Source organism: Seriola lalandi, unplaced genomic scaffold (genome assembly GCF_002814215.2).
Source record: "Seriola lalandi dorsalis isolate HSWRI2012SDOR001 ecotype SW California unplaced genomic scaffold, Sedor1 jcf7180002053435, whole genome shotgun sequence".
Lineage (NCBI taxonomy): Eukaryota > Metazoa > Chordata > Actinopteri > Carangiformes > Carangidae > Seriola > Seriola lalandi.
In genome coordinates, this window is record NW_019523988.1 from 134,907 (window position 1) to 161,985 (window position 27,079).

General features: G+C 42.1%; 1 protein-coding gene across 1 annotated transcript in view; it reads right to left on the bottom strand.

The window, feature by feature from the left end:
• snd1 (staphylococcal nuclease and tudor domain containing 1) overlaps positions 1–27,079 on the bottom strand; it is a 168,477-nt gene that overhangs the window by 125,124 nt on the left and 16,274 nt on the right. Inside the window, exons 10-14 of the mRNA XM_087172590.1 lie at positions 25,332–25,436; positions 15,582–15,683; positions 6,565–6,665; positions 4,924–5,034; positions 3,224–3,300 (exon numbers count right to left, since the gene is read on the bottom strand). Of these exons, the coding sequence (XP_087028716.1) occupies positions 3,224–3,300; positions 4,924–5,034; positions 6,565–6,665; positions 15,582–15,683; positions 25,332–25,436 (496 nt within the window). The remainder of the gene's footprint in view (positions 1–3,223; positions 3,301–4,923; positions 5,035–6,564; positions 6,666–15,581; positions 15,684–25,331; positions 25,437–27,079) is intronic.

Here is a 27,079-nt window from a genome sequence, read left to right on the forward strand (position 1 = left end):
TGATGTGACATGTTTTAGGTGACATTTTTCTTTCAACACACAACACATTAAGCAATAACAGAAAAGATGGACATCATGCAACAGATGTCATCAGTGGGACTCAAAAACAAGACATTGCAAGTAAAGGCTATATGTTTTAGCCATGAGCTGCACCACCTGAACTCCACCCACTTAAGTCCAGAATAATCCCTTGAGTGGGAGACAACAACAAAACCAAACACTTCTCGTTCACACAAAAACATTTTCAGCACCTGCAGTGTGTGGGCTGTGCAGTCTAACTTGGTTCAGAAAAAAGGAAGAGACATGAGAGGACCTCATTATGCAACCTTTAGAGGTATGAGGTGAGTCAAGTGCTTTATCCACTCTCCTCCCACCACCTCTGTTCATCTCCTACACTATACGTTTATAAACCTATCTCTGCTCTATTTGTGACTGCATCCCACTCAATGTACATAATCCCTTTCAGCAAACCTTTACCACCGAGCTGACGTATAGGAGTGTGTATTTCCATGTGTGTGTGGGGATGTGCCTCTGCACGCGTACAGTTGTGTGTGGGCGTGTATCACAGAGGAAAAAAGAAGAGAGGGGAGGGAGGGGAATGATGTGGGGGTTGGGAAGCAATGTTGCTATTTTTGTCCTTTTATTAGAATGCTCATTACATTAGCCTAGCCAAACAACTGGTGCATGCGTGTGTGCACACACGCCTACTGGCGCTGGCTGGCAACAATCCTTGACTGTGCTGCAAATCCTGTGTGTCCTTTTGAAAACTGACAGAAATGTTAAGAGAGGGGAGGAGCTGGAGGTGCATATAACGGCACTGTCTTGAACCGCTGACACAGTGGTGCTAATAAGGGAGAGTTTAGAGGGGCTCCATGGTGCTGTTGTGCATGTCAGACACAAACACATTACACAGCACAATCATGTGAAAATATACAGACCACTACAGCCTTTGCAGGGTTACTGGGACAGTTTTTAATGAGTTAGACGTGTGAAATCTCCAGTCGGACGTAAGGGCTGGCATATATTGCTTTTTCTCTATGTTATTAAAGTAAATTAATTATTGAGCACCTCCCTCTGCATTTACTCCCAAGTCATTGCTACACATAAGATGTGGTCAATTTAGCTAGTTAAGTAGGGTCGGGGTTTATAAGTATAAAATGCACTAAAACCCCTGATGAAACAGCAGAGTTACTCAGTCAGCACAACAATTCCCCACCATAATTATTTTTTACAGGGTCCAGTAATTTATCTGTCCTGCTGACACAATAAGACATAGGGAGGTTATGATGGTGACAATGTGGAACAGCATAACAGAGCAGTTATGCAAAGGAACATCTGACCTATTAGCAAGATTCTAAAGTCCTCTTGGGTTAAATAGTTTTAATAACTTAACTTGGTCAACTGCAAGCTGATGACACTTTAACCAGCAACTTAGAGAGCATGTTCATGACCAGAAAATATGGTTGATCACTCTTTAAAAAAAAGACTAAAACAGAAAAAGAGAGCCTGATTAATTTAACCACATGTCTCTCCTGAGCCTACAAGTACAAGTAGTACAAGAGAGCTCAAGTGAGAGAGACAATGAGGTGCTAATGTTTCTGAAGTTCAATTTTGAGTCATTCACAGTAGACCATCTAATGCCTTATCATAATGTAGAAGAGATGGCCAGTCGACAAGTACAGAGATACAAAAAGGCACTCAAAAGATTCTGAACAAAAGAAGGTTACAGCTGTTACATCACTATCTTTCTGGTTTTATACAATTTCCAGTTATTAGATGATTTCATAAAAAGTGTGAGGGTGATAACACAGTTAACAGCTGAGGTCATTTCAAATAAGCGTGACTTCTGACATGTTTGTAGGTGGAAACTGGGTGAAGGATTATGCACTTGTTGCACTAGCAAATGCTGTAGGTTTCTCAGGTAATCTACACAAATGGGGATAGGACATGGGTGAATAATGTAAACTCTATAAGGCCTTGCCAGAGAAGCTCCTCACGATCAAGGGAAAAAATGAATTTATCAGAAGAAAACACACTGCGATCCATGCCCTCCCTAACCCAACGAGGGAGTTAGTGGAGGCAGAGGTTGCAATAAACTGAAAATTGGGGGAGAATAGAAAAAATAAATTGAAAAATACAGAGCAAAAAAACGAATACGTCTAATCTGCAGACAGTTACGTAAGACATTACCACATTTGATATTACTCAGGTAAAAAAAAAAAAGGTGAATTGTTCAAATGACTTCAATTTTCAATACTAAAAATAAGCCAACAGCAAGAAGAGTATCTAACAAGCTACCATAACCATTATGGTGCCAGCATTTAGAGTCCTTGTCAGTGCCACCAGTGCACATTTTATTTGTCAGTGCCCTCCGTGTGAGCTCATCTAACCCAGCCACTCAGTTTCACAGCTTTAGAGTGATACAAAACTGTGGCATACAGTAAGTTAATAAAAACTGCACTTGGGTATAGAAGTGCACTCTGACACCCTGGAGGTCTACACCTTTCCTGGTAGGTAGGGGAACCTCAAAAGGTGGTTAAAGGAAATATAGTTTTAGGAATAAAAAGGAGTCTCAATAATTAATATTACTAACTAACTAAAGCATGCCTGACAGAATTCACATAATTACAGTCTCAAGGAGAGAGTGAGCATGAGGTGAGCAGAAGTCAAGAAAATATATGGTGATCAAAGTAAACAAAAAAAAGCCATAAAACAGAAACATGCTGAAAATGAGTGAGCAATGAGTAATGAGCGATTGATGCACAGAGGTTTTATGGGTTCCCCGCACTAATGTTCATTTGGTAAGCACTCCCAATCAGACTTCATTAGCCAAATGATGCCTCTATCAAGCCCCTAGGCACACGTAAACAAGCTAGGACCAAGCACCACTGATGGTTTTATTAATGGCGCTGATTATTTTTTAGAGGCTGCTTCGTTTCTTTAAGATGAGGAAACCAGCTGTGAGGATCAGAGATGTGGGGGGTGACTCGAGGATTATAGATTGTCTTCTGAGAATTATTGTGTGTGATAGAATAAGTTAGTGGCTTTTGGGCATTCAGAGTCTGATGCTTCTTTGAGAGTCATGGGGATTGCGTGTAAGTGAGTCCACAGTTAAAAATATGAAATTCTATCAGTGCATACTAAAAGATGTATATCCTATTATACACATCATGGAAAAGCTTTCAGACCCTTGTGCAGCATATCCTGTGTATAGAAAAGATACCTACCCCAGAGATATCAGCCACTCTGTGGATGGGAACCTCCTTCTTGCTGTGCAGACCTTTCCCGTTTTTGATGGCCCTGCAGTCAGTCAAACCACAAAACACACGCACGTCACCAACACAGCTCAAGCACCATTATAATACATTAAGAATAAGGCATAAGGCTGGAGGCTTAACAGACCTGGAGAAATGGGAGGCTCTTTGAGTAACTGCTGTAGATACAAAGAAGATGGTATTGTGGCTTTGGAAAGCAGGATGTAAATTCATACCAGTTTTTCTTCCCCGAACTGACATTACGGTTTCAAATGGAAGCGCTAGAGGGAGGATTTTTTTTTTTCCACCCAGATAATCTATAGGCTTGAGATGGAAAGTGGAAATGGTAGTGGAGAAATTACCTTGGAAGAGATATTATTGTAAGAATGGAGGGATGAGGAGAAGTGGAGAGACATGGGTTGCTTCTTTAGAGCCAGCTAGGGGGTTTAGTGATGATGACTGGTGCTGGTGATCACTGCCTTAAAAAGCCTCAAGGGCCAAATGAGATCAAGATGACCACAGTGGTTGCGGCTCTGGAGTGGATAGATACCACCTCTGGGTCAATGGGATGCACACCATTGCCTCCAAGATAGCGTGTGTACATTTATGAACGCATGTATATATGTGCATTTAATAGCCAGGAGAGGGTTCCTTGAAGGCTGCGGGCCATTGGCCTCCTGCAGAGGCAACTAAAAATAAAACCAAGGCTATAGACAGAAACCTCTCATCAACTCTAATAAGACCCCACCAGGGACTGAGAGAGAGTGAGTAAGAAAGGGGGGGGGAGAGAGAGAGAAAGAGAAATGGGAGAAGAGAAGATACAGAAGAGCAAGGCCAAAGAAGGACAAAATTGAAAACAGCTATGGTGGAGAAATAAGGACAAAATGTGCAAAGGAAGAAAGAAAGCAGGAGGAGGGAGAGAGCAGAAAGAGAGGGCGGGTGGGCAGTGACACTGCACAAGAGAGAGAAAGAGGGGAGAGAGGAGAGAAAGTTAGTCTTATAAAAAGAGGCTGTGGCTGCATCTGCTCTACCTATAGCCAGCAGATCTTAATCTATGGCAGAGTAATAAAGCCTGTACTAAATCTCTCTGCACCTCCATATAATTATATTCATAGGGCCTGTGTAAAGAGAGCCTCTGATTTAGCATCCAGCACTTGGGAAGGTGTATGTGCGTCCAGGCATGTACAAAGAAGGAAAAAAAAATGACAGCAATTACATGTTTCCTGTGGAAAAGGCAGCAGCAGCTATGATAGGCTGTGACATGTGATGGTGGCACTGCTGAAACAAATTCTGAAAACAATAAGTGAGATGATTCACCTGTGTCATGTTGAGTATAACAGCAAATGTAAAAGCATTGAAAAAAAAAAAAAAAGCCTCAAGGTCATGTTCAATTCTCCTCCACTTTGCAAGAGCAGCATCTGTCAAGGTCATGCACGACTCGTGGATGGTAGAGCGTGAGCGCGTGTCTGTATGAAAGGGTTTGATGAAAGAGTGTGCACATGCATGCATTTTTATTTGAAACAAAAATGTGCCTTTATGAGAATGAACGTGCACTTGAGAGACCCAAGAGTGTAGCTGTGTAGGTTCATGTAAAAGGGATATGGAAGGGGTGAGTGTGAAAGCATTTTGTGAGAAAGAGAGTGTGTATAAATGTGTGTGTGTTCCTCACCGTGCCTCTGCGGCAAGCAGCTCGTCGTAGTGGGAGGAGCGTTGGTCGTCATCCTGTCTGTATCTGATGACCGTGGCAAGGCCTTTACTGACCAGAGCCTCTGCTATGTTACTAGAGAAAGAGACAGCGAAGAGAGATTACTTTAATAAAAAAAAAAAAACAACAAAAAAAACCCTTGGCCTCATACAGAATCCTATGTGAGCTAGCTGACCAAAAAGAAAATAAGGACATGACAAATCCCAAAGGTGGCTTTGCTAAGGAACAAAGGTCACTTAAATGTTGACTTTGCACACTTGACTAACCGCTTCCTCGCCATGTTACTGATGCACAGAAAAGAGGATGAAGGGCAGAAAGAGGGGAGTATTGTTGTGCTTAATGCAGCACTTAGTGGTTCGCCCTCGGACATCGGTGTTCTGGTTGAAGTGTATGGGAAAGAACTGAAGGGACAGGAAGGAACTCTTCAGAAATGAGCTTGTGTCATCGAGTGCATTTGTCTGTCCCCATGTTGCAGGTACAAACACGATCTAACAGCTCTGGTTGTCAACATAAAATGTTTTCTTTATCTTTTTGTACAACTACATCAATAGTTCCTCACACCTTTTACTGTAGCATGTGTTTATAACTTGAGTAAGAGTCCACAAAGTCTGAAGCAGAGCCCATTCCTTTCAAAACATGCAATTAAACTAAGCACCACGTCTCCTATCACAAGGAGGGAAATTGTGAATAATACAATACAACACAAGACAAGGTCATACAAGGTCAAAAACATCCACCCCGCTGAACACCTGACCCCCTGACCTCAAGACTCATGGGGGGGGCCACGCCAACTGTTATCTGTGGAACAGAACGGCTGGTGTAATTGGCTGATGCTGAGTTGCAATTGGCTGTTCACAAGGCCGGGTTCTGACCTCTGTGTATGCATGTACGATCAGAAACAAGAATACTGGTGTGATGACGAAAATGTGCAAATGTGACTGTGCTTTGTGCTTTAATTGATACAGACAGAGAAATCCAGATGATAAGTGTAGTTTTCAACTGTTTTTTTGGGGGGTTTTTTTGAGTGAGAACTTCTGAAGGTTCATTTCAAGTCATGTGGCATTAGAGCTCCTCTATCCAGTATTGATTAAATTTGAACCTCTGAATACTTTAATAACGTTTATATCTGTGTAAAAATATATGTTTCAAATGAATAAGCTGCATTCCTTCAAAGCAGTGTTTGTAGATAGAAAATAATTGCTTGTACTGAGGCGACCCTTCTCATGAAAATTAAAATGCAACAAAGCACTTTCAGGTTACTTTGTGATTCACGGGGAGATTACAAGTTCTAAGTAATTACAAATGATTATTCTGCGTCACCTTAGATCAGATGAACTTAACTTTTAAAGTTTCACACAGAGACACAGCAAGTGTAATAAAATGAAATGTGTTAGTGAAGGGTCTCACTGCCAAATCACATACTGTTTTATCTGTCAGTAAGGGCTGCTTATTTGTAACTAACTCCTTCTGGAAGCGTAAGGTAGTGGAATAAAAGGCATGTTTCATTCATGCAGCAAGCTAGGCTTAACTGTTAAACTACGGGAGATAAAACCTGAATAGAAAAAGAGAAAAAATAAAGTGGATGATTCAGGGTTCATTACTTACATGCCGCCAATTGTGACCGTAGCACAGGTGCGTTCTGGGAAGGCAGGGGTGCCTTCTCCTGGACCGGTAGCTGCTCTGATGTAGTCCACTGTCACATTGACCTAAAGGGGCACATAAGGAGGAGAAGGTCAAAAAACACAGCAAGAGTACAGAGACAAACTGAAGGCAACACCAGTTACAGTAATAATTGGTGTAGGGAGTGTTCTGACTTGAGTGTGGGTCTGTGTGTTTGTCCCAGTTCTCAAGGTCACCCCCAGTCAGTGTGAATCACGTCAGGCAGCACTGTAGATCTCCCCAGAGGAGGAGTATTAACACACAGTGGGTGTATGGGACCACACACACACACACACACACACACACACACACACACACACACACACACACACACACAGGGAACAGTGATAGAACCCAAATAACCCTACACTGTGTGTTCTCAACACAGCTCCCTAGGGACAGACTACAATCCACCAACCCTGAAGATACAAATTTGTCACTCAGCTGTGTGGGTCTGTGTCTGTGTCTGTGTGTGTGTGTGTGTGTGTGTGTGTGTGTGTGTGTGTGTGTGTGTGTATACATATCCATGGGCATTTGATGGGGAAAGCCTACTTTGAGGGCCAGACAGGCAGACAGCACTGACAGCCACACGAGTCCACACAATCGGCAGTTTAAGAGCTACATGTCAACCATGTCAGACCATGTGATGGGTAGAAAAAAAAAATAGTATGGGAAAGTGACTCTTCATCACAGCATCATAGCGTAGACACAAGTCAAACAGAGACAAAGCAGACAGACCCATTACAGGGACATGAAAGAGACGCCAACCAGGACATGGAGCGATGTTGGCTTGCCATTACATGGACGGGATGAGGACATGGTGACGTGAGCAAGGAAAGAACTGCCTCTGTCAAGGCAGAATAGATGTATTGCAGTGAATTGTTCAGCAGGAGGAGATGCCTTCATTTTAGGTGCAGGTGAAAAATAAAAGGATGATGGGAGATGGATTATGGTTTTCCAAAGCCACAGTTGGCTGCACTGCTAACTATGAAAAAGTGCGTTATTGAAAAAGTTTTATAGCACCAAAACAAAAGGTGTCAGTACTCCCAATGGACAACAATGGAGTTTCAGTTTTGTGTTGGACAGATGGGTACAGAAGGTTTTTGTGCTGTGATATTATCTCAAATAGGGTCGGGCGATATGACGATATTAAATCGTGAAGGATTACAACGTGAAGACAATCTTTCAAACTGTAGAGATCGTGGGATCGTCTAGGGCACATTCTATAAATTGCAGTTCTATGCTGATGCACCGACACACCAGACGTATTGACATCGTCAACCTGACCGACCAATCATAGCGAATTACGGGCAGTGACGCACTTTCCTACCCGCCTCCTTGTTTGTGTGTATAGCGGTAGCACATGGAGAGCGATGGCTGAAAGCCAAACGGAGTTGGTCGCTAAAAAGAATTCCACCTCCATTATATGGAATTGGTTTGGATTTTCTGCAACTGATCAAGCGCAAGCAAATGTAATTTGCAAAGTTTGCACAGAAACCGTTCGCACGTTGGGTGGTAACATGACTAACCTGTTTAATCACCTGAAGCAGAAGCACCCCAAGCAGTATGCTGAGAGCTAATGTTGTTGTTGTTTACCTTAAACTTTACGTTGTTTGCACATGGAGGCAAAACTGCGACTATTTGAAATAAAATCTTTTAAGAAAGGTTCTTTGGTCTAAATTGTCTGTTTTTCTTTTTCCAATTTAAGATTGTGATAAAATCGAAATCGTGATTTAATTTTTTTTAAAAATCGTGATATGATATTTTTGCCATATCGCTCACCCCTAATCTCAAATATGAAAGAGATGGGACAAAATGTAAATTTAAAATCAAAGATTTATATAAAAACCATAAAGGACAGTTGTATCTTTGAGCATTTCCCCTGTACTACAAAAAAGTGGCAGCAACGTCTACACAACAACTCCACACATCTTATTTAACCTTTACATCCCAGCTGAGACAACATTTTCATCCAGGCTGTATCATTAGCTCAAAAATCAACATCCCCCGCACCATAATGTATATTAATAGCACCCATAACCTGACTAACCGTCATATTATCAGCAACAGAATTGGTTTGTGATTCTCTCAGCAGTAGAACATTATGTACTGTCCCCGCTTTTAAAACATCCGCAATTTCATTAATTTTGTAACCATGCAAATAAGTCATTCTCATTGTCATGAAGGAAATTATTTTATCCTGACTCCCTCAAAGCTTTTAATTTCCTTGTGGTCCAAACACGACAGAGTTTCATGTCTATTTAGACTTACTGAAACATGAAGCCTTTCAAATTAGGAAACTAGAATCACTGCCTCGCAGTTGTACGCCTCCAATCACCAACCAGTCAAGCTGCAGTTTACATCCATGTCTGTCCAGACCTTGTGTAGTGAAGACGTCATCACTTTATCCTATTAGACGTTTGTGTGAAATTTTGTCATAATTAGTATATTAATTCTATTTACATGAATCCAAAACCATGTTTTATGAGGTCACAGTGACCTTGACTTTTGACCACCAAAATGTAATCTGTTCATCCTTGAGTCCAAGTGAACGTTTGTGCCAAATTTGAAGAAATTCCCTCAAAGGTTTTATATACACAGAGGCATAAAAAAATTTTGCAATGCTCTTGGTTACATTTCTGTTTAATGTCAGTGCATGGCCAGGCACGGCTCACTCAAGGATGCAGTACAAACAAAGCAATGAGAAACAGGAGAACCCGTTTACTAGTTGAAACAAAATAGGAAAAAGAGGAAAGACAAAAAAAGAAAAAGGGAGGAAGAAGATCTGAGGAAGAGATTTAAACACACGAGCAAAACATAACGCTGGATGCTATAAGCTGTGAAACCAGAACACCAGTAGTTCCCCATTAAGTGAGGTGATGACAGATTATAAACTTTGACCATGCGATGTTAGATTAGAGGAGTTCCAGCCCCATTCTCCACGGGCCATCTAACAGATCTCCTGATAAGGCAAAGCCATCTATAAGAACCCCCCAGAGGACAGTGAGATGGAGGGGAAGAGGCAGTGGATGGATTAGAAAGTGGGGGAGTGATAAGGACAAGGACAGCAGAAGCACAAGAGAAGACAAAATGTGTTTGTTATGCCATTGCGACACGTGACATGGAGAGATCTGGTTTGATGTGCCAAATGTTCATACATGTAATGAGTAAAAAAATTCTGTGTTATGTGGCTTATCTGTTGGTATCTATATACAGACATGCTCATATACACGTGAGTGAAACAGAAACAAAGAAAGTTGTGTATGTATATGTGTTGAGGTGTATGCATGTGAAAGCTTTAACTAATATGAAAAAGATATTTTTACTCAAGCAAGAGGAACTCCCTGCTTGCTAAAATTAATTTCATTCCATGTGTTCTTAGTTGACAAGGCTTTCTCTCTACCAACATATGCTGGACTGTGATATAGTAATGAGACCAGTGCCGTGCCATATCATGACGAACAGTAATCATAGCCCAGCGTGGTCTCAGCATGGGTGGTTTTCCAGACAGGAGCACAGTGAAAGGCTGCTTGTCCTGATGAAGTGTAGGTGTTTTCAGGTTTGCTCAAACTGAAATAAGCACCTGTCACCTGCACCTTTTTATAACTAGGATCCCACAGGTAATTTATATTTGGCAATATTTTAAACCGACATGGTACGGACCAATCTGTAATCAAAGACATTGTTTTGCGCTTTTAGGGTTCTCAGTGAAACTGTAAATGATCACAGTTCAGCTGGCGCAGGTAAAAAAAAAAATTAAAAAATGCTGCGCTGAGCTGGTGAAAAGGGGACATTAGACGTGCGAGCTTACACCCAGGTGTTGCCACTGCCTTACATTGCATCATGGATATTAGCCAATGACAAGTTAAATTTGGAGAAAAGAAAATGAACACAAGAAGGTGTGTAAGAGAAGGCGAGTCAGAGAGTGAGAGAGAGAGAGAGAGAGTGTGTGTGTGTGTGTGTGTGTGTGTGTGTGTGTGTGTGTGTGTGTGTGTGTAAAAGAGAGGTGCTGAAGTTGTTGCTGTGTTTTAGCAGGCTGTAATCGCAGCTGGCTATCATTTAATGAAGTGAGCTGTGCTTGAAGGAAAAAACCTCAGGCTGGGACAGCACGACGTAGAGAGGAAGAGAGGGGAGTGAAGGAGGAAGAGGGAGCCCCATCTGGATTTTCAACCATGGGACTCGGTGACGCTTAGGTCGACACACTTTGCATCTGCTTGAACGCACACACCTCAAGCTTTCCCTCAAATCAAGTCTTTACTCTCACAAATACACACCACATCAAATACCACATTGCACACATGGCATTCTCAGCGCATGCACACCAATAAGAGGGGAAAACTCTGTTGCTAACAGTACTACACAAGCAGCTGCATAACAGGAGCCACTTTGAGCACGCAGGATTATCCGAATGTGCTCAACCCTGATAAGTGGCTTAATGCAACATTTCCATTGGACTTTTTTTCTGCTGAGGCTGAGACCCAGGCGCACAAGAAGCACTACTTATAAAGTTAGCCAAATCAAGCTTTTTGGGATTATGTCACCATGCAAGCGCTGCCGTTTCAATGGGGGTGGGGATATATATGAGAAAGAGAAGGAGGGAGACAGACAGAGTGACAGAGAGAAAGGAGGAAAAGGAAAATGCCTCCGTGCATATTTAGCCTACCTTAAAGGGATAGTTCAGAAGACGTTTTTTGACAGAAGTACAATGAGTTACTCAAAGATGGTGAGACATGCCCCCTAAATGCAAACATATGTCAAAACAAATACATATGCCACAACTACTACTTTAATTACTTACTTAATTACAAGTTTAGACTTTGATTACTAAAACTGGTTTTAGTAGCACTTATGTCTCATGTAGCTCTTTGGAAAGAAAATTAAAATGAATTTGAGAGTTCTGTCAACATGAAACTGAATAGGGAATATATAGTTGTTAGAGTTGATGCTGTGAACAGGACAAGATTTCATCACCACCTGAAGCTGTAAAGTCCTCTTTTAAAGACCAGTCCAGGTACTGCACCATTTCCTTTCTGCCTCTGAGAGCTATTAAATATAGACTCTGCTTGGCCAAAAAAAGGCAATCTTTTGAATATGGATATTAGATATGCTTTATAAAAGATCAAAAGCACCATGCTCTCCTTATAGATATGAGGAATAGGGGGTTTAATAGAAAAAAGCATTTAATGTAGCTTTATTCTCCTAAAGCGGAGCGGTGGCATTAAGTCTTTGAGCTTTAGCTCAGCACACTGAGACTCGTAGTTAATGCTTAGTCACGTCCTAGACGGTTTAGTCAGGGGAAAATCTGCTTGTTTCCCAATTCATGCAATGTATTGCACTCTTAGGCAGTCTCTGAGCTCTGAATGGGAGCGTTGTCAAGGGGAATACCTGCAGGTCAATCCAATAAGTCAACTTTGTGACGGGACAGGGCGATTAGCTCTGGTCAAGTCCAGTTTGAGCTAGTTGATGCAAAGGTACACCTTTTGTGATCCGACAATAAATCTGAAGTCACACCTCTGTAAGGGACTCAAGTTCTCTTCACCTTTTTCTTTCAGGAAGGACCCAGATCAGACAGATCAGTCAGAGTATTTCCTTTTAAATCCAGCAGGTCAAGCCCTAATTACCCCACTGCTGAGGTACAATCTTTGTCTTGGTTTGTGTCGGAGGAAAAAGAGCAAAAAAGAAAAAAAGAATAAGATAAAAGTGGAGTTCTCTGGAGCAGAATTTCAGGGAAAGCAGTGGTCTTAGAGTCTTCTAATGCTTACTGCTCCAAATCTGTCTCCATAGAGCTTAGTGTTCGGAGACAGGATGACAGTAAGTGGGTCGACTAAACTCCTCTCCTTGTTGGAGTGCAACATGCCTCTCTGTACACTTGTGCATCTACCTGCATCCAACTTGACAACTCAAGTAGGCCAAGGTAGCATAGATTAACATTAAAGCCTTGAGGGTTAGAATTGTGTTCGCAAATAAACATTCACCCATAGCGAGCTTGTGATCACTTCATCCAAACTAATTCTTTCCTGTTGCCAAGGCAGCTGACGGGTGATGCTTGTACCTTAAAAAACCTGCTTTTTTTTTTTTTTTTTTTTTTTTGGGCTCTGCAATTATTGAAAAGAAAAAAAAAAAAAATGATACATGGTGACAGAAGGTCTAATTCAGAGCTTTAGCCTTGTATCTTAGCAACAATAAAGGAATGGGAGGGAAGCAACGTTCCAGAGCTCTTCCGTTATTGATTTTCCAGAGTGAGGAGGGAGGAGGCTTTACTGCTGGCAAATGGGCAAGAGCTCCCCACTTAAACCTAACTCACTTCAAAGAGCTTACAAGCACACACTTGGGACCCCCAACTTCAATACTAATCAAATGTAGAGCAATACAGTGGCGTATACTGTATGTATATGTATGTATACATTCAACATAATGATGGAGAGGGCAAGTGGGAGTCCAGGTAGATTTAAATGAAATGCCAAGTAGAGATAAATGGTCATTTGTTATGGGTGTGGGCTGTGTTTTGACAGTTTGTTGTGTTGTTCACATGTTACAGGGTTGCATTTGCATTCATACTATACGTGGACATACAGATCCCTGATCATCACCACCACCACCACCACCTCCACGTCTAACTGTAGCCTTAGTGATCAAATCTTTCAACACGTCATGGAGTGCCCTCCCACCTGTGTTTAGAGCTATCCACATGTGACTGAATCATCCAGGATCTATTTTAATGCAGACTGTGAACAGGGCCAGTGACGCACTCTGGTGAAAACATGCATACTCTTATTGCGCTTAAGACAGTAACTCCTTTTGACACATAGACAATCATGCATACTTTCCTCTACGATAAACACTACAAACAGCAATTTGCCTGAGGCTTAGAAAGGCACAGGAACATTTTAGCTGAGTTGACTTTAGAAACACCCTCGAGTCTAAGCAAGCAATACTGTGAAATCAAACTCGGTGTAAAAACAGCAGATTGATCTGAGTGGTGTCAGATGTGGTCTGTGTGCATTTGTGTATTGAACACAATTATAAAACATGTAAAAGTAATTTAAAGCATGGAGTAGATATTTTAACCTCGTAACACATGCATGATTATTATGTACTGAACTATTTTATTCCATTATTATTCCTCCATTCCTTTGTATGGCATGTCTTTGATGAGCAAACAGCTAATAACCACAGCAGACTGGAATGGGTTTGCATGTGTAAAATCTTGTATGTTGTTGAGCTTTACACGGTTATATATGTGTATTATGACTTCATCGAAATGCATGTACCTACACCTTACACAAAGACAGACACAAGTCATTGTGTTTTAATGCCAACATGCCCTGGTTGGTACTTTACACTCATCATATGGCCCCATATGAGGCTTGGTGTTGCAAACTTGCGCTACACACACATTTTATCATGATGCTACTGGCATATTTTGCCAAAGTGTTTTTACACCTTGACAAAGCTGTAGACTGCCTATTCCCATCATATATACAATCATTATCCCCCAAACACAAACACCGCAAATAAACAGCAGGATCATTATTCTCGCTTCACTCGTCAAAAGCCAGCTTACGGCTGAATTTTCTGTCATTAAAAAACATTAATGTGGATGATTAAAATGACTGCAATGAGAGGCTGGGACAGGGATATGAATCTCACTCATGTATTGAATGCCAAAAAGGAACTCTCTTGGCTTTTGGCTTTGAGTGGGTGCATGTTTTTGTGTTTACCAGGCTGTACTGCAAATGTGTTTTTAACACTGTACACTTAAGAAAGTGTGTGACACAGGATTGCTTGTTCCATCTATTATCTGGGTGCTGTGGACCCCTGGAATCTGTACATTCTCAGCTCAGCACAAACACAGGCTGAGATTTTTAAAAAGGACACTGAGAATTGATTTGTGGAGGTCTAAGCTCCAACAACTGATACTTGGTAGTCAGCTGCAACACAGCATGGAATTTATGAGATAACTCCCCACTAAGGAAGTCATTTTGGCAGTATGATTGTGCATAAATGCACCATTTTGACAGCGTTTTCCATCAATTTGCACTCTCAACTGCATTTTCATGTAGATTTTTGCAAGAAAGATTCCAATCTTTTACAGCGAGGTTCCCATTATAACACGGCCCCTCTGCATCTGACAAGAGTCAGAGTTAACTGTTTGGAAAAATATAAACCATCATTCAACTCAGGCAGTGGACAACATCTTTGGGCATGCCTATAAACAACTGCTGCCTTTCCTCCCTGTGCCATTACTGCCACTGGAGGCGGCAAAATTGCTACTGTGCGGACAATGACAACAATGTAGGAGTCATTTTACAGATTTGCTGAAGGGACCCTGGTGTAAAAACAATATACTGTGATTGCTGAAAACTTGATGTGTAAGGCAAAGTTTGCTTTTTCAAACACTACACCTAATTCAAGTCAGTTCAAGTGTTTTCTTTTGTTTTGTTTTTTTATCTAGCTCTCACTTTCTCAGTCATCCAACCAACCTCAATTCATTGTTCATCTTTTCAAATTTAACACAAAAAAGGCAGATGTTCAAGCAGTGGTGTGTGTCTCAAGTGCTCTCTAGCTCAGTGCTGAGTTCTGCTGGGTCAGATGTGTGTAAATCATAGCGGCCCCCAAGGTGTACAGACCCGGTAGATCAATAGACACAAGAGGGGGAAATCAACACTGCTTGTTTAAAGGGTGCGTCCGGGCCAATACCGAGCCCCAGGGCATCTACCAAGAGTACTTGGTATTCACACAGAGAGGGAGAGAAAGAGATATCTAGCTTAGGGCTTCAGAATCGTGTGTTTGGCTACCGGTGAGGGGGGAAAGTGTAGGAAGCCACTGGGGGGGAATTCTTGTTTAGACCTATTGTTTAATTCATTAAAAGCTGATTAGAGGCAATCATGTTCATTCACATACTAGCACACACACAGAGCAAAAGAGTGACTGAGAGCTTTCAAAGAGTCACTGGTTCTTACCTTTTTACCGATGAGCTTCTTCCTCAGGAACTCACGGGCCTCGAACATGTAGGGGATGTCGTAGAGCGGACGGAAACGTTTGTCTTTGTCCTTGTTCTTCTCCTGAACACAGATGGAGGGAGGATGGAGGAGGACAATGGAAACAAAATGGAAAGAGAAAAAGATGAGAGGAAGAAGAAAGTTATTCACACTGTACTTTCAAATCTGCATGGCTCAAAACATCCTCTGTAGATGCAGACAAAAACATGCAGACACAAAAAAATTATTATGGTATTATGTAAAAATATTATGGTGTGAACTGCAACATTTCAGGCACACACCATCGCACACAACTTCCTCAAATACAAAGATCTCTCTTGCTGTCAATACTGACACATTGCACCAAAAAAAATAAAATTAAATAAATAAATAATAACTAAATAAATAAACACAAATCACAGTTACTAAGGACACACAAATGCAAAAAGCCAAGGCAAAGACACTGTGTTAAACAGATACATAAACACGAGCTGACACCATGAGTACGCATAGATGTATACACAAATGTAGCCACATGTCACACATTCACTCACACAGCTGCACACAAAAACTTCCCTCAATACGCTCACCCACTCTCTGACAGGAGCAGGCCACAAATAGATCCTATTTGCATTTTCAAAAGGAGGCTGAGGTTTTGTGTTGCTCCCAGTGTGAAAAGACAAACACACACACACACACACACACACACACACACACACACACACACACACACACACACACACACAGTGACAGGTGCCGTTTTTGTAGGGGCGGGATAAAAAAATAATACAGCAAATGACAATGACGCAGTGGGAAAATAAATGACAGGCACTAACAGGAGGAATAAGGCTATGAATGACAATCCCAGTATTCTCGCCACCCCTGCCCCTCCCACACTCTTCTATGAGCGCCATCATTATCTGTCACACAAACAGAAGTAGAACACTTCCAAATGAACAAACGGAGTTGGATTAATTCCTCATTTCCTCTTCTATTCAGTGGTTTTCATTCATTTTTAATGCCTTTCCAGTTGTTCAGAGCTGCAAGGTGTGGCACACAGCTGGGCAGATGGATGAGGAGAAAAGACACATGGGGAGCAAAGGCTGTGTGAACATGTGCTTGTATGCTCAAGCAACTCCACTGGCGTCAAACAGAAAAATCCTACACTGAGCAATGTTTCAGTGACAGTAATTTTTTCCTTCCAAAATTCTGTTTGTACTATGAATGAGTCAACATGACTGCACAGAGGGCCCACTGGACTGGTCCTGGTGAGGGAGTACTGAGAACTGCCAAATCCACCAGCCAACAGAGTTCCCTTAACCTTGGCAGGAATGTAATAACCTTTGAGTTTAATAGCTTTCTATCTTTCTTTTCTTACTCCCTTGCTCTCATCCTACTCCACTTTCACTAGCGGAGTCAGCACAGCATGGAACCTCGGAGGTGAATTAATCTCACACATGGCCAGTGGAAATCCCGCACCGCTCAGCCAAGAGCCGATGTCCTCCATTTTGTGTCAGCCGGGGCTTATTGTCAGGGTCTTTCATCCCTATCAAGTCAGTTGCGGTGGGATGATGGGGCCTTTTAGGAGCACTGCCAGCCAGGAATCCTCCATTTTGTGCCTGAGCTGTGGGCTGAGCCGTCCACTGCTGGGGATGAAGATAACTTTTACCAAGCTGACATTGCCCGAGTGAAATCCTTCTCTTGGACCGTATTGTCTTAATGTCATACATTAAGAGAACTCCCAGAGACTAGGGGGTGTTTTTTTTTGCATCCTGGGAGGCGTTTACACGCACACTATGATGGCAGAACCCCATTTTTAGGCCCATTAGAGTTCTGATAGATACAGGTCAAAACAACAAGATAACTTTTAACAGGGAAAAGTAAAGAATGAACCTAAACGGAGGGTGAAGGGAAAAAAAGGAAAAATCATTTCTAACTAATAAGCTGTTTTACGGTGGAAAGGGAGCTATGTCACTGAGGGCGAAGAGTGTAAATGTCAGCACTCTATGCCAATTAGACACAAGGAGTGGAGAAGAAGACAAGGAGGACAAAAGGTACTACTCCTCCTGTTTTAGAAGGTCTATGGGGAATGGAGCGAGACTGAGTGGAAGACGGCAAGATGAAGGAGTCAGAAAACAAGAAAATTAGACAATGAGAGGAAATGTTACAACTCCAAATGCAGGCAGTCAGGACGAACACACTGATGATCACATTGTCCAGGCTAAGCCCATGTCCTACTCCAATGTGATCCGCTGGACAACTTTAACCTTGTCTTTTCTGATAGTATTCTTGTCCCTATGAAGGTGACACGCTAAAGGGTGAGGGGGCAGGATATGTTTAAAAACAAAGGACCAGTAGTGGTTTTCAAAGGGCAGCCACAATGGCTTTAGCATGGGATTCAATGATGTCACTTGATTGCAACAACTACCCAATATTTCACAATAGGTCCACATCAGTTGCAGTTCTACTGAAGGGGAGATTAACCATCCCCTGACAATTAGGTGTGTGGAAACCGTAGACTGTGACAAGGTTAATTATTTGACTATAAAGCTGACTTCAACTTCACTCTCCAGACGCAGATAAATTGACCAGATTAGCATCATTAAATTACTCCAAAACTCTGTATACATCAACTATAAACTGTTATAATGCAGCTGCAGGAAGGTTACAGACAGAGGAGAGAGTCACTGCTATGTCTCAACCATGACCCAATAACAACAGTTTGTTCTCACTATCCTCGGGGGGAGTTCTGTTCTATTTGGGGTAAATTCCCTTCGTTCCAAATTACCCGAGAAAAGCCAAGGAATCATCTTTGACTATTGCAGAGGCATGACGCTAGCTGGAATGTACAGTGTCGCAGGGCTGCAGGGGCTGGGCTGCAAATGTGTGGATGCTGCTGCTGGAAGCATTTGCAGCTTCTGGAACTTCAAGGGTGAAATCATGACTCAGGAGCACATCATGCTCTCTGATGTTTGGCTGTGGTGTTGGGGGAATGTACAGTATTAGGCCTTAGTTTTGCATTTAACGGATGGAGTAGAGTGTGCTATTTTGTGTGTAACCTGTCTCTTGAGAGAAAAACGCTGCTGTGTGCATGTGTCCCAGACAAAGCGGACATTATTTTTTGATTAACAAGTCCACTGGGAGTCTTAGACAAACAGTCAACATTTACTATTGTATGCCTAACAACATTACTCAATTGTGCATGCATAAACATCAAATGGCTGCAGAGGGCTGGAGTGGAGAGAGGGAGACAGTGCAAGAGAGAAAGAAAGAGAGATAGAGGGAGAGAGGGAGGGGGCATACACTTCCTGAAGCAGGAGCATGAAGGATATAGCTGCTTATAGTACTACGATACAATTTCAGAATAATTACCCATACAAGATAATACAAATAAGTCATTACTGAGCTGACTATGGCTGATCCCACAATAGACACAAGAACAAATCTGGATTTCAGAATGAAGTTACCTGTGGCGCCGTAAAAACAAACAGCCACTCCATTCAGGATTGGCTGTTAACACACTGGTGCAGGTAAAATTACTGGGACAGCTGTGTTACAGACCGTTTTCTGATTGTGCTGTCATTAATAAGGATGTCATATAAAAATGTGAGCTAAAGCATCACACTGGCTGGCTGGGCAAAGCGGCCACACTGCGACTCAAATGTGCAGTGCTGTGTTTATAATTTCTGGACCACACAGACGGTCAGACTGGCCCTGCAGACAGACATGGTGATGCAGTATTAGACTAACTGCAGTGCCGCCTGCTAAAACTCTCCTCTATTGCTGATGACAGTCAACTATTAAAAGCACAAAGCTTATACTGGATAATATTGAACATACTGCACCTAACTCAACCCCACAGACCCCTGTTTATAAATGGCCTGTATCAAAACAAGGTCTGTTAAATAAAAAGGTCTGTCTATAACCCACATCTCTCAAAAGCACCCATCACATTGTTTTCCTAATGTAGTCATTTGAATAACTTCCTCTGCTGCAGTAACACAAACACAAGTAAGCCAAGCCCTCGCTTTTTCAACAGTGACAGCCAAATGGTGCAATGGAGCCAAAGAAATATTCATTTAGTAGTGAGGAGGGACACTGGCTACCAATCTGCCTCGTCCAGCCAATTGTGCACAAATGAGTCATGAGGTGGGTGACCCTCTTTCCTTGTCATCCTCCACCAAAATTTGAGGTCAAAGCTTGTCATGCCAGGCTAGGGGCATGCTGAGGGCACACACATGGCCAGACAGAAAATTTGGAGGATGGGGACATAAGTGAGGAGGAGAAAGAGATAAGATGAAAACACAGAGGAGAGTAGGGGAGGAGAAACAAAAACACAGCAGATAGCAGATGGGACTGTCTGTTTGAAAATTTGGTTATTATAAAACTGTATCTCCTCAGATTTTCTTTTACAAATTTTGAGTGTGCATGAAATTTTTCAACAATTCTATTGCAGCAGTGATATTTCCTAAGACTGTGTGTTCAGATTTTTTTTTTTTTTTAATGAGGAAAACACTGAAAACTAAAAGAAAAATTTTAAACCAACTTGTATGAATAGCATTTTGATTCAAGTTTACTTAATACAACACCCAATCTTCCTTCCAAATTATGTCTTTCACATTGCTGTGCTGTGACTTGTTTGTTGTCATCTGTCACTTGGTAACCACATTATTGTTTTTGCTTAGTATGGTGTCAATCTGGACGATGTCAGCGTCTTTATCTTCTGTCACTGTGTTTGAGCACACTGCATTACACATCAATAGATAATTAGCTGACTAGTTACATCAACATTATAACAAATTTTCTATTTCCATATTCTATCACCTTTTCTTAAGACCTTGATGTCTTGACTGCACTTGTAGATGTGAAACAGAGTCCATTACCATGTGCAGTAGGCTGTAGCAATAAAACCATATAGTACTGTATAGCAGTACAGGTCAAAATAATATGTGAAATGATAGAAGCTGTGCAACTATGGGGAAAAAAAAAGATGTAGTTAATTGGTTTTGTGACATGCCTTAGAGACTCATCCACTGATACCGATATACTTCATAGGTATGAAGAGGTGGAAATTGTCAAATTCTGCCCACATACTTTGCCAGACTTTTCAGACCTGTGCTGAAACGGCTGTATTTACAGAAATGCTAATCAATGTGCAATGTTCCAGTATAAAAATAAACCTAATAATGTGAAAATAAAAATAAGAAGGAGACAGAAGAAAAGACAGAGGGAGGGTGGAGAAGATAGATGGTTTATGGGAGGCTGCAGCAGAAAGATGAAAGATGTACTGTGAGACTAAATCATCTACAATGTCAACACACACAGAGGTGGACTGTAGAGAGGTTAGACGAGTAGGCAGGGCTGTATGGAGTAGCGTGGGGATGAGCCATAGTCATTGTGTTGCCTTATATAAGGACAGCGACTTGACCTCTGTATGTGCTCCATCAGCACTGTCCTGATCCCTACTTAAACCACACACATACATTCCAACGCATGAAGAGACACACACAAACACTCAAGGCTCAACGCATGTGCATCGTCAAACCAGAGATACACACAAACACAATGAGTGTGAGTGAGTGGGTGTAATAGTGAGTCACTGAGTAGCACAGACATCTCTCCATGCTTGTGTTTACGCTGGACTTGTCCTGCTGCACACGAGAGAGGAAAACGGAGAAACAGAGCAAAAAATAAATAAATGGGGGCAGAAGAGGAGAAGAGGGGGGAGAAGAGAGAGAGTGAAGAAAAAGCTGACTCCAACTCCCAAGCTCAAAATAACATCTGAAGATATGCCACAGCAGTAACACTGGGGGGGAGTGGAACCAAAAAAATGAGAGAAAAAGGAGAGGGGAGCCTGTGTGGGGAAATTTGGGTCCTATGTTTTGCTGCAGCTAGACACCATTGGTCCACCAATCTGTCAGTCTGAGCACAATTAGTATAGTCATGAGAAGGGGGGGGTGTTAGAAGACTAAAAGGAACCAGAGGAGTTGGGAGGAGGAGGAGGAGGAGGCAAGGGGCTTGGCAGGAACTGTCACAGTTCATCAGTGCACTGGTACATTGCATCTGGCCTCAGTACCCCCTAACAGTACACACTCAGACACACCCACACACAAACATAAACGGCCTTGCTTGCAGAATGCACGGTCAAACAGTGCACAGACACATCCAGACAGACAGAGATAATAATGACAACTGGCACAAGAAAATCCCTACAGACCTCTAGAGAGTGCAACACACACATGCACACACATATACACACAATTGTCACAACACCAAATTTCTGACTTTGTTTTCTCTGGAGATTTCCTTGGAGCTTCTCATACAGGCTACACTGCTAACATGCACACATCTGGGGTGTCTCTATACACACACGCAAACACACACACACACACACACACACACACACACACACACACACACACACACACACACACACACGTATACAGCACATGCCTGTGTAATCCATGTTTGTGCACACACTGACGCCAATTTCCAAGATGTTTCCTGACATAGGCTAATGCAGCTTAACCAAGCATGTCTGTCCCATGTGTGTGCATGCGTTTGTGTGTGCGTGTAAGCTGTGGTGCAAACCGTGACAATGTCTTTGTGTCTTCCTGCTGCTCCGTAAGCAAGAAGCCAGCTTGCTCGTTACAGTGTTAGCCAACATGATGTCAGTGTGTGTAGGGCTTCTGGCTGAGAAATACCTGCTGCGACCTCTCACTCACTTGACCTCAAGATAAGAATCCCCCCCCCCCCCAAAAAAAAAATTAAAAATCTGGCTTTTTCGGTTTGGGCATGCTGTTACTCTATGTATTTCTCTTACATGTGCACTAACACACTTTTTATTTAGGCAAGGTGGAGAAAAGAAACCCTACCCACAGATTTTAGCCATGGCTGCCAAGTGTTTCAAATACTTTGGCAGATAAGCAGCCATTTTTGGAGGTGCTACACAATAAATTTGATTGGCTTTCAACATAGTTCAAGCAACAGTAACCAGGGGAAAAATTAGCACATTACAATGTCCAGAATAGATTCCACTAACACAGTGTGAACTACTACATCTGCATCTGTAAAGTAGTGTAGACAAGGCATGAAATTAAGTTTCCCTGTTCACCTTAGGTAACAGCTCAGTTGCCTAATTTAGTGATCAGACACACGGCCCTGCTGGCAAATAAGACTGGACATAAAATTCTCATGTATGAATATAAGAAATATATTTAGTTAAGATATCAGAGAAATTTCAGCGTGTCTCTATCAGTTGCCTTTGTTCTACCTTCCAGTCCAAGGGCTCATCATATCCTCAATAAACCCACAACAACACTGCATTGCTGCCATAGCGACGACACTCAAAGCTGAGCCAACAGCATTACAGACAGACAGGCAGGAAGGCTCTTTAGCCCACAGACAGAAATAACTAGCTAACAAACAACACCAGCAGCAGCACCATGAACAACCCTTATTAAAAAACACAAAATGTAGCGACAATTTTTTCATGTAACACCACCTCTGAAAAAAGACTGTCCTCCAGCAGTCAGAAAAAGCCCACCCTGTCTAGAGGAAGCAAAGACATATATAATCTTCGAAATCTAACGGTTAAAACTTTTGTTGGCGATATGTCACTTCAGTTTAAGATATGTTGTTAATAACTTCAATTATGCATTATGACCAATGTGAAATAGCCACACTAGCAGCTAGAGACAAATTCTATCTGCCTAATTCAAAATGCATATTACATTAGTAATATTTTATGCAGGCTAGTACAGTTCACTCTACTAGCCCAGTGAGCAAGTACCAACACAGACAGGGTATTTACATTAGAAATCAGACACACAACCATACAACAACAAATGAAATATGCATGAACTGCAAGAAACTGCAATACAACACTGTGCCAATATAACACCAATACAATACACACAAACATTCACACCTGGGCTCACTCTCTCAGGCTCTCCCCTGCAACATACGACAGTGTAATGAAGCACAAAACACATACTGTTGAAGCATCTGGTGCAGACAAAGACAGAGCGAAACACAGAGTGGAGACGTGCACTGAAAGAAAGACGAGAGAAGGAAATATGAGAAGAGAGAGAAAGACAAGAGTGGGAAATCAAAGGTAAAAGGAATGCAAAGGAGGAGGGAGAGAGAGGCAGCAGAAAAGGTGAGGTAGTAAATCAGGAAAGTGAAGTAGTAGAAAGACCATCCAGGAAAGCACCAGGCTTTACGTGTCTACGAGCAAAAGCTGTGCAATGCAAGGAACAAGAGAAAAGGGCAGAAAGATAAAATGGAGAGATGTTTTTTCCCAGAAGCTTGTTATAACCACAGAGAGCTAGGGAGAAGAAACACATATTAAGTGCAAAGGTGCAGGTCAACAATCTGACCACAGCCTGCCCACCCGGAGGGAAAGATCAGCAGGAGAAAGTGACTGTGGAGGAGATGGGAGAGGAGGAGAGAACAGAAGGAAAAAGGAAGACAGAGAGAGATACAAAGCAGTATCTTAATGATGCAAGGCACTAATGACACCAGGGGAAAGGCGGTGTTGGGGAAAGGGTAGAGAATAAAAACTAAACTAGACAACAATAAAGAGGAAAAGATAGAAAAGGATAAACCATAAAATGGAAGAGAAGCAGAGAGGGAGTCAATAAAACAAAAACAATCAAAACAGAAAAAGTAAAGGGCTGTTGCAAACATTCTGCAATCAGAGTTTTACAACCGTTCCCTAGACAGAAACACAACACCCCGACTGTCTCATCCCTCTTTGAACAGGGAAATGTGAGACATGACTTATGTATAAATGGATATTACAGTAAACAGTGTGTCGACTAGAGGAGCACTTGTCAAACAGCCTCAGACATGTTAAACAAAGGGAGAGAAGGGTTTCATTTGAAATATTGTAACTCTCCCTCTGACAAAAAGAAAAATCACTTCTGTTGTGACAATAAAACTTTCTAATTAATGGGAGTGACATTTCCAGACAGCTTGAGTCCTTTATTTACAAAATGATAGCCTTTTAGGAGACTCAGACACCAATGGTAATGGAGAAAAAACTATTGATCCTTTTTCTTTTCCAAAAATAAAAGAAACAGTTTCATTTCAACCAATAAATTCCTTGATAATCAAAGTTGGGGAAGTGAGTGATGGGGAGAGAGTGGGACGGTGACATCCAGCAGAGTAGACTTATGTGTCCAGGTGTCACTGCAAACATACAATTTTTTCAGACACTGCCAACTGTTTTCAAAAAAAGCACATCTCCCCTGTTGTCACTAAATATATGTTTGTAAGCATGTCTTTTTCAGAAAAACAGGCAGCGCAGAGGGGAAAGGAAAAAAAAAAAAAAAATCGATCTGCCCCACTCTCTGCAGTGCTGCAACCACTGGGTGTGTGTCTCACTGTGTTTGCATGTGCCCCAACTACAGGGGCGCCACCAAGTGGTCAAAATTATTCCCATGGTCATTTAGAGATAGCGAGAGAAGACAAAAAATGTGAAGAGGGCATGTAAATTAAACAGAGCGAGATGGTTACAATAGGGAGATGTAAATAGCCTGTGTTTGGCTTAAAATAAGCCAACTGTCAAGAAAGCAGCAGTCACTCCAGTCGTCTCTGGAGCTGCTGCCCACAAGCTCTCCCACATATGACAACATTCAGTCACCTATTCACACACAAGTACCCACTCACTCTGTGCAAAGCTCTGTGCAGACACACATTCAGACAGACACGCAGGTTTGTTTGTACCTCTCCCTCAATCCTAGGGGGCCGAATGCTGGACAGGTGGATGGTCTTGTATTCTCCAGAGTTGAGCTTGACCACCATGGCATCAGCATTGACCACCTGCATCACCTACAGGGACAGAAGAACAAAGAAGAGGGAGTGGTTAAAATAAAAGAAGGAGAAAGGTTTGGGAGGTTAATCAGGCGAACAAAAAGCACAAAAATAAGAACACGTAACACAAAGTCAAATTCATTCAGGGGTCCAAAAAAAAAAAACCTGTAAATCTTTGAGGGGAACAAACACCCCTGCAGGATAGAGGACCGTTGGAGCAAAAAGACTGGCGCTGCATTTTGTTGAGTGAGTGAGCAGACAGACTTAAAGAAAGACGGGAAGTGAAGGAGCAGGTAAAGGATAAATGGAGAGGAAGAGATCTATTCAAAGGCGTAAGGAGAGTGACAGTGCAGATCGTGTGCTGTCACGAGCAGAAGGCACTGAGAGCGAGGTAAGAAAGAGTGATCCTTGAGTGACTGAGTAAGCAAGCGAGCTAAGTCGTCCCAGCAGGCCGACAAGGTTTGGAGGACAGAGGGAGGACGTTCCGCTATCTGGGGGATTGGCACCGAGGAGGGAGGGAGAAAGAGGGAGACAGAGTGCAAGAGAAAGCTTTAAAACACAAACATCCTGTTAAAGATAGACTTGTAGAGCATTACACAGCCCTCTGTCCAACAACTGACTGGCAGCACTTTGTTCTGGAGACCTTTACAAGTGTAAGCAGTTTATAGCAGGGGCAGTTCAGAGGAATATGGGTGGATGTTCAAAGCTACAGCTGTTCAATTACAGTTCATACGCGTCTAGTGTTGGCCTGCAACAATAAAGAACACCAAAAACGAAGCAGCTCTGTCTGGCCTCAACCAGTCACTTTGAAATGTATACAGGGATGTGCAAACTAATGTCCTAGTCCAAAAATTATACAAATCTCAGAGGAAGATAAATTCATTGATTAAATGAATGAATAATAATGAAGTGTGGAAGAAATATTTGAAACTCTGGAAGTCTATGTACACTATGTGCCTTACTATGTGCCCTCCGTAGTAAAGAGACAGATTGAGGGTATAATGTGACTGAGATGAAGGAGGCATCCAAAGCCAGTGCACTTAAGTAGGCCGCTTGCAAGAAACTGAGAAAATCAATCGCCCTACACATGTTGCCACCCACACGTGCATTAAATGGTCTCACCATCACTCAAACTGTAGTTCATATGTAGGCTGTGCTCAAGCTGAAGTCCTAAAAGTGAGAGATGCAAGTCTGAGCAGTGTTTTAAACACAATTTGGACTGTGTGGGTGTTTTTGTGCCTGACTGTGTGGTAGAAAAACAAAAACACCAAAAAATCATTCTGAATTATAAAAGCTTAGTTGAACCTTTTTGATAAAGTGTATGACAGATTCAAATCCAGGTGCATGGCGCTCTTTGGGAGATTCATTATTCCATGAAAACAAATCAGACTGCCATTGCATCTGCCACCAGAGAACAGAAATTAGACCAGCCTACATGCTAAATAGGCTGCCCACAACCGCAGCCAAAATACATCATATACTAATCACTGAGCTGAGTGGGAGAGATACAGAGACATAGGGAGCAGAAGGGAGAGAGACAGAGTGGGGGAGAGGTGTAATGAGTAAGTGCGAGGGGGGAGCATGCATGCACACGGAGACACGCACACCAGCCTACACGAATTCACACTGTAACAAGGTCATTTTGTGGCCTGCCCAAGTAA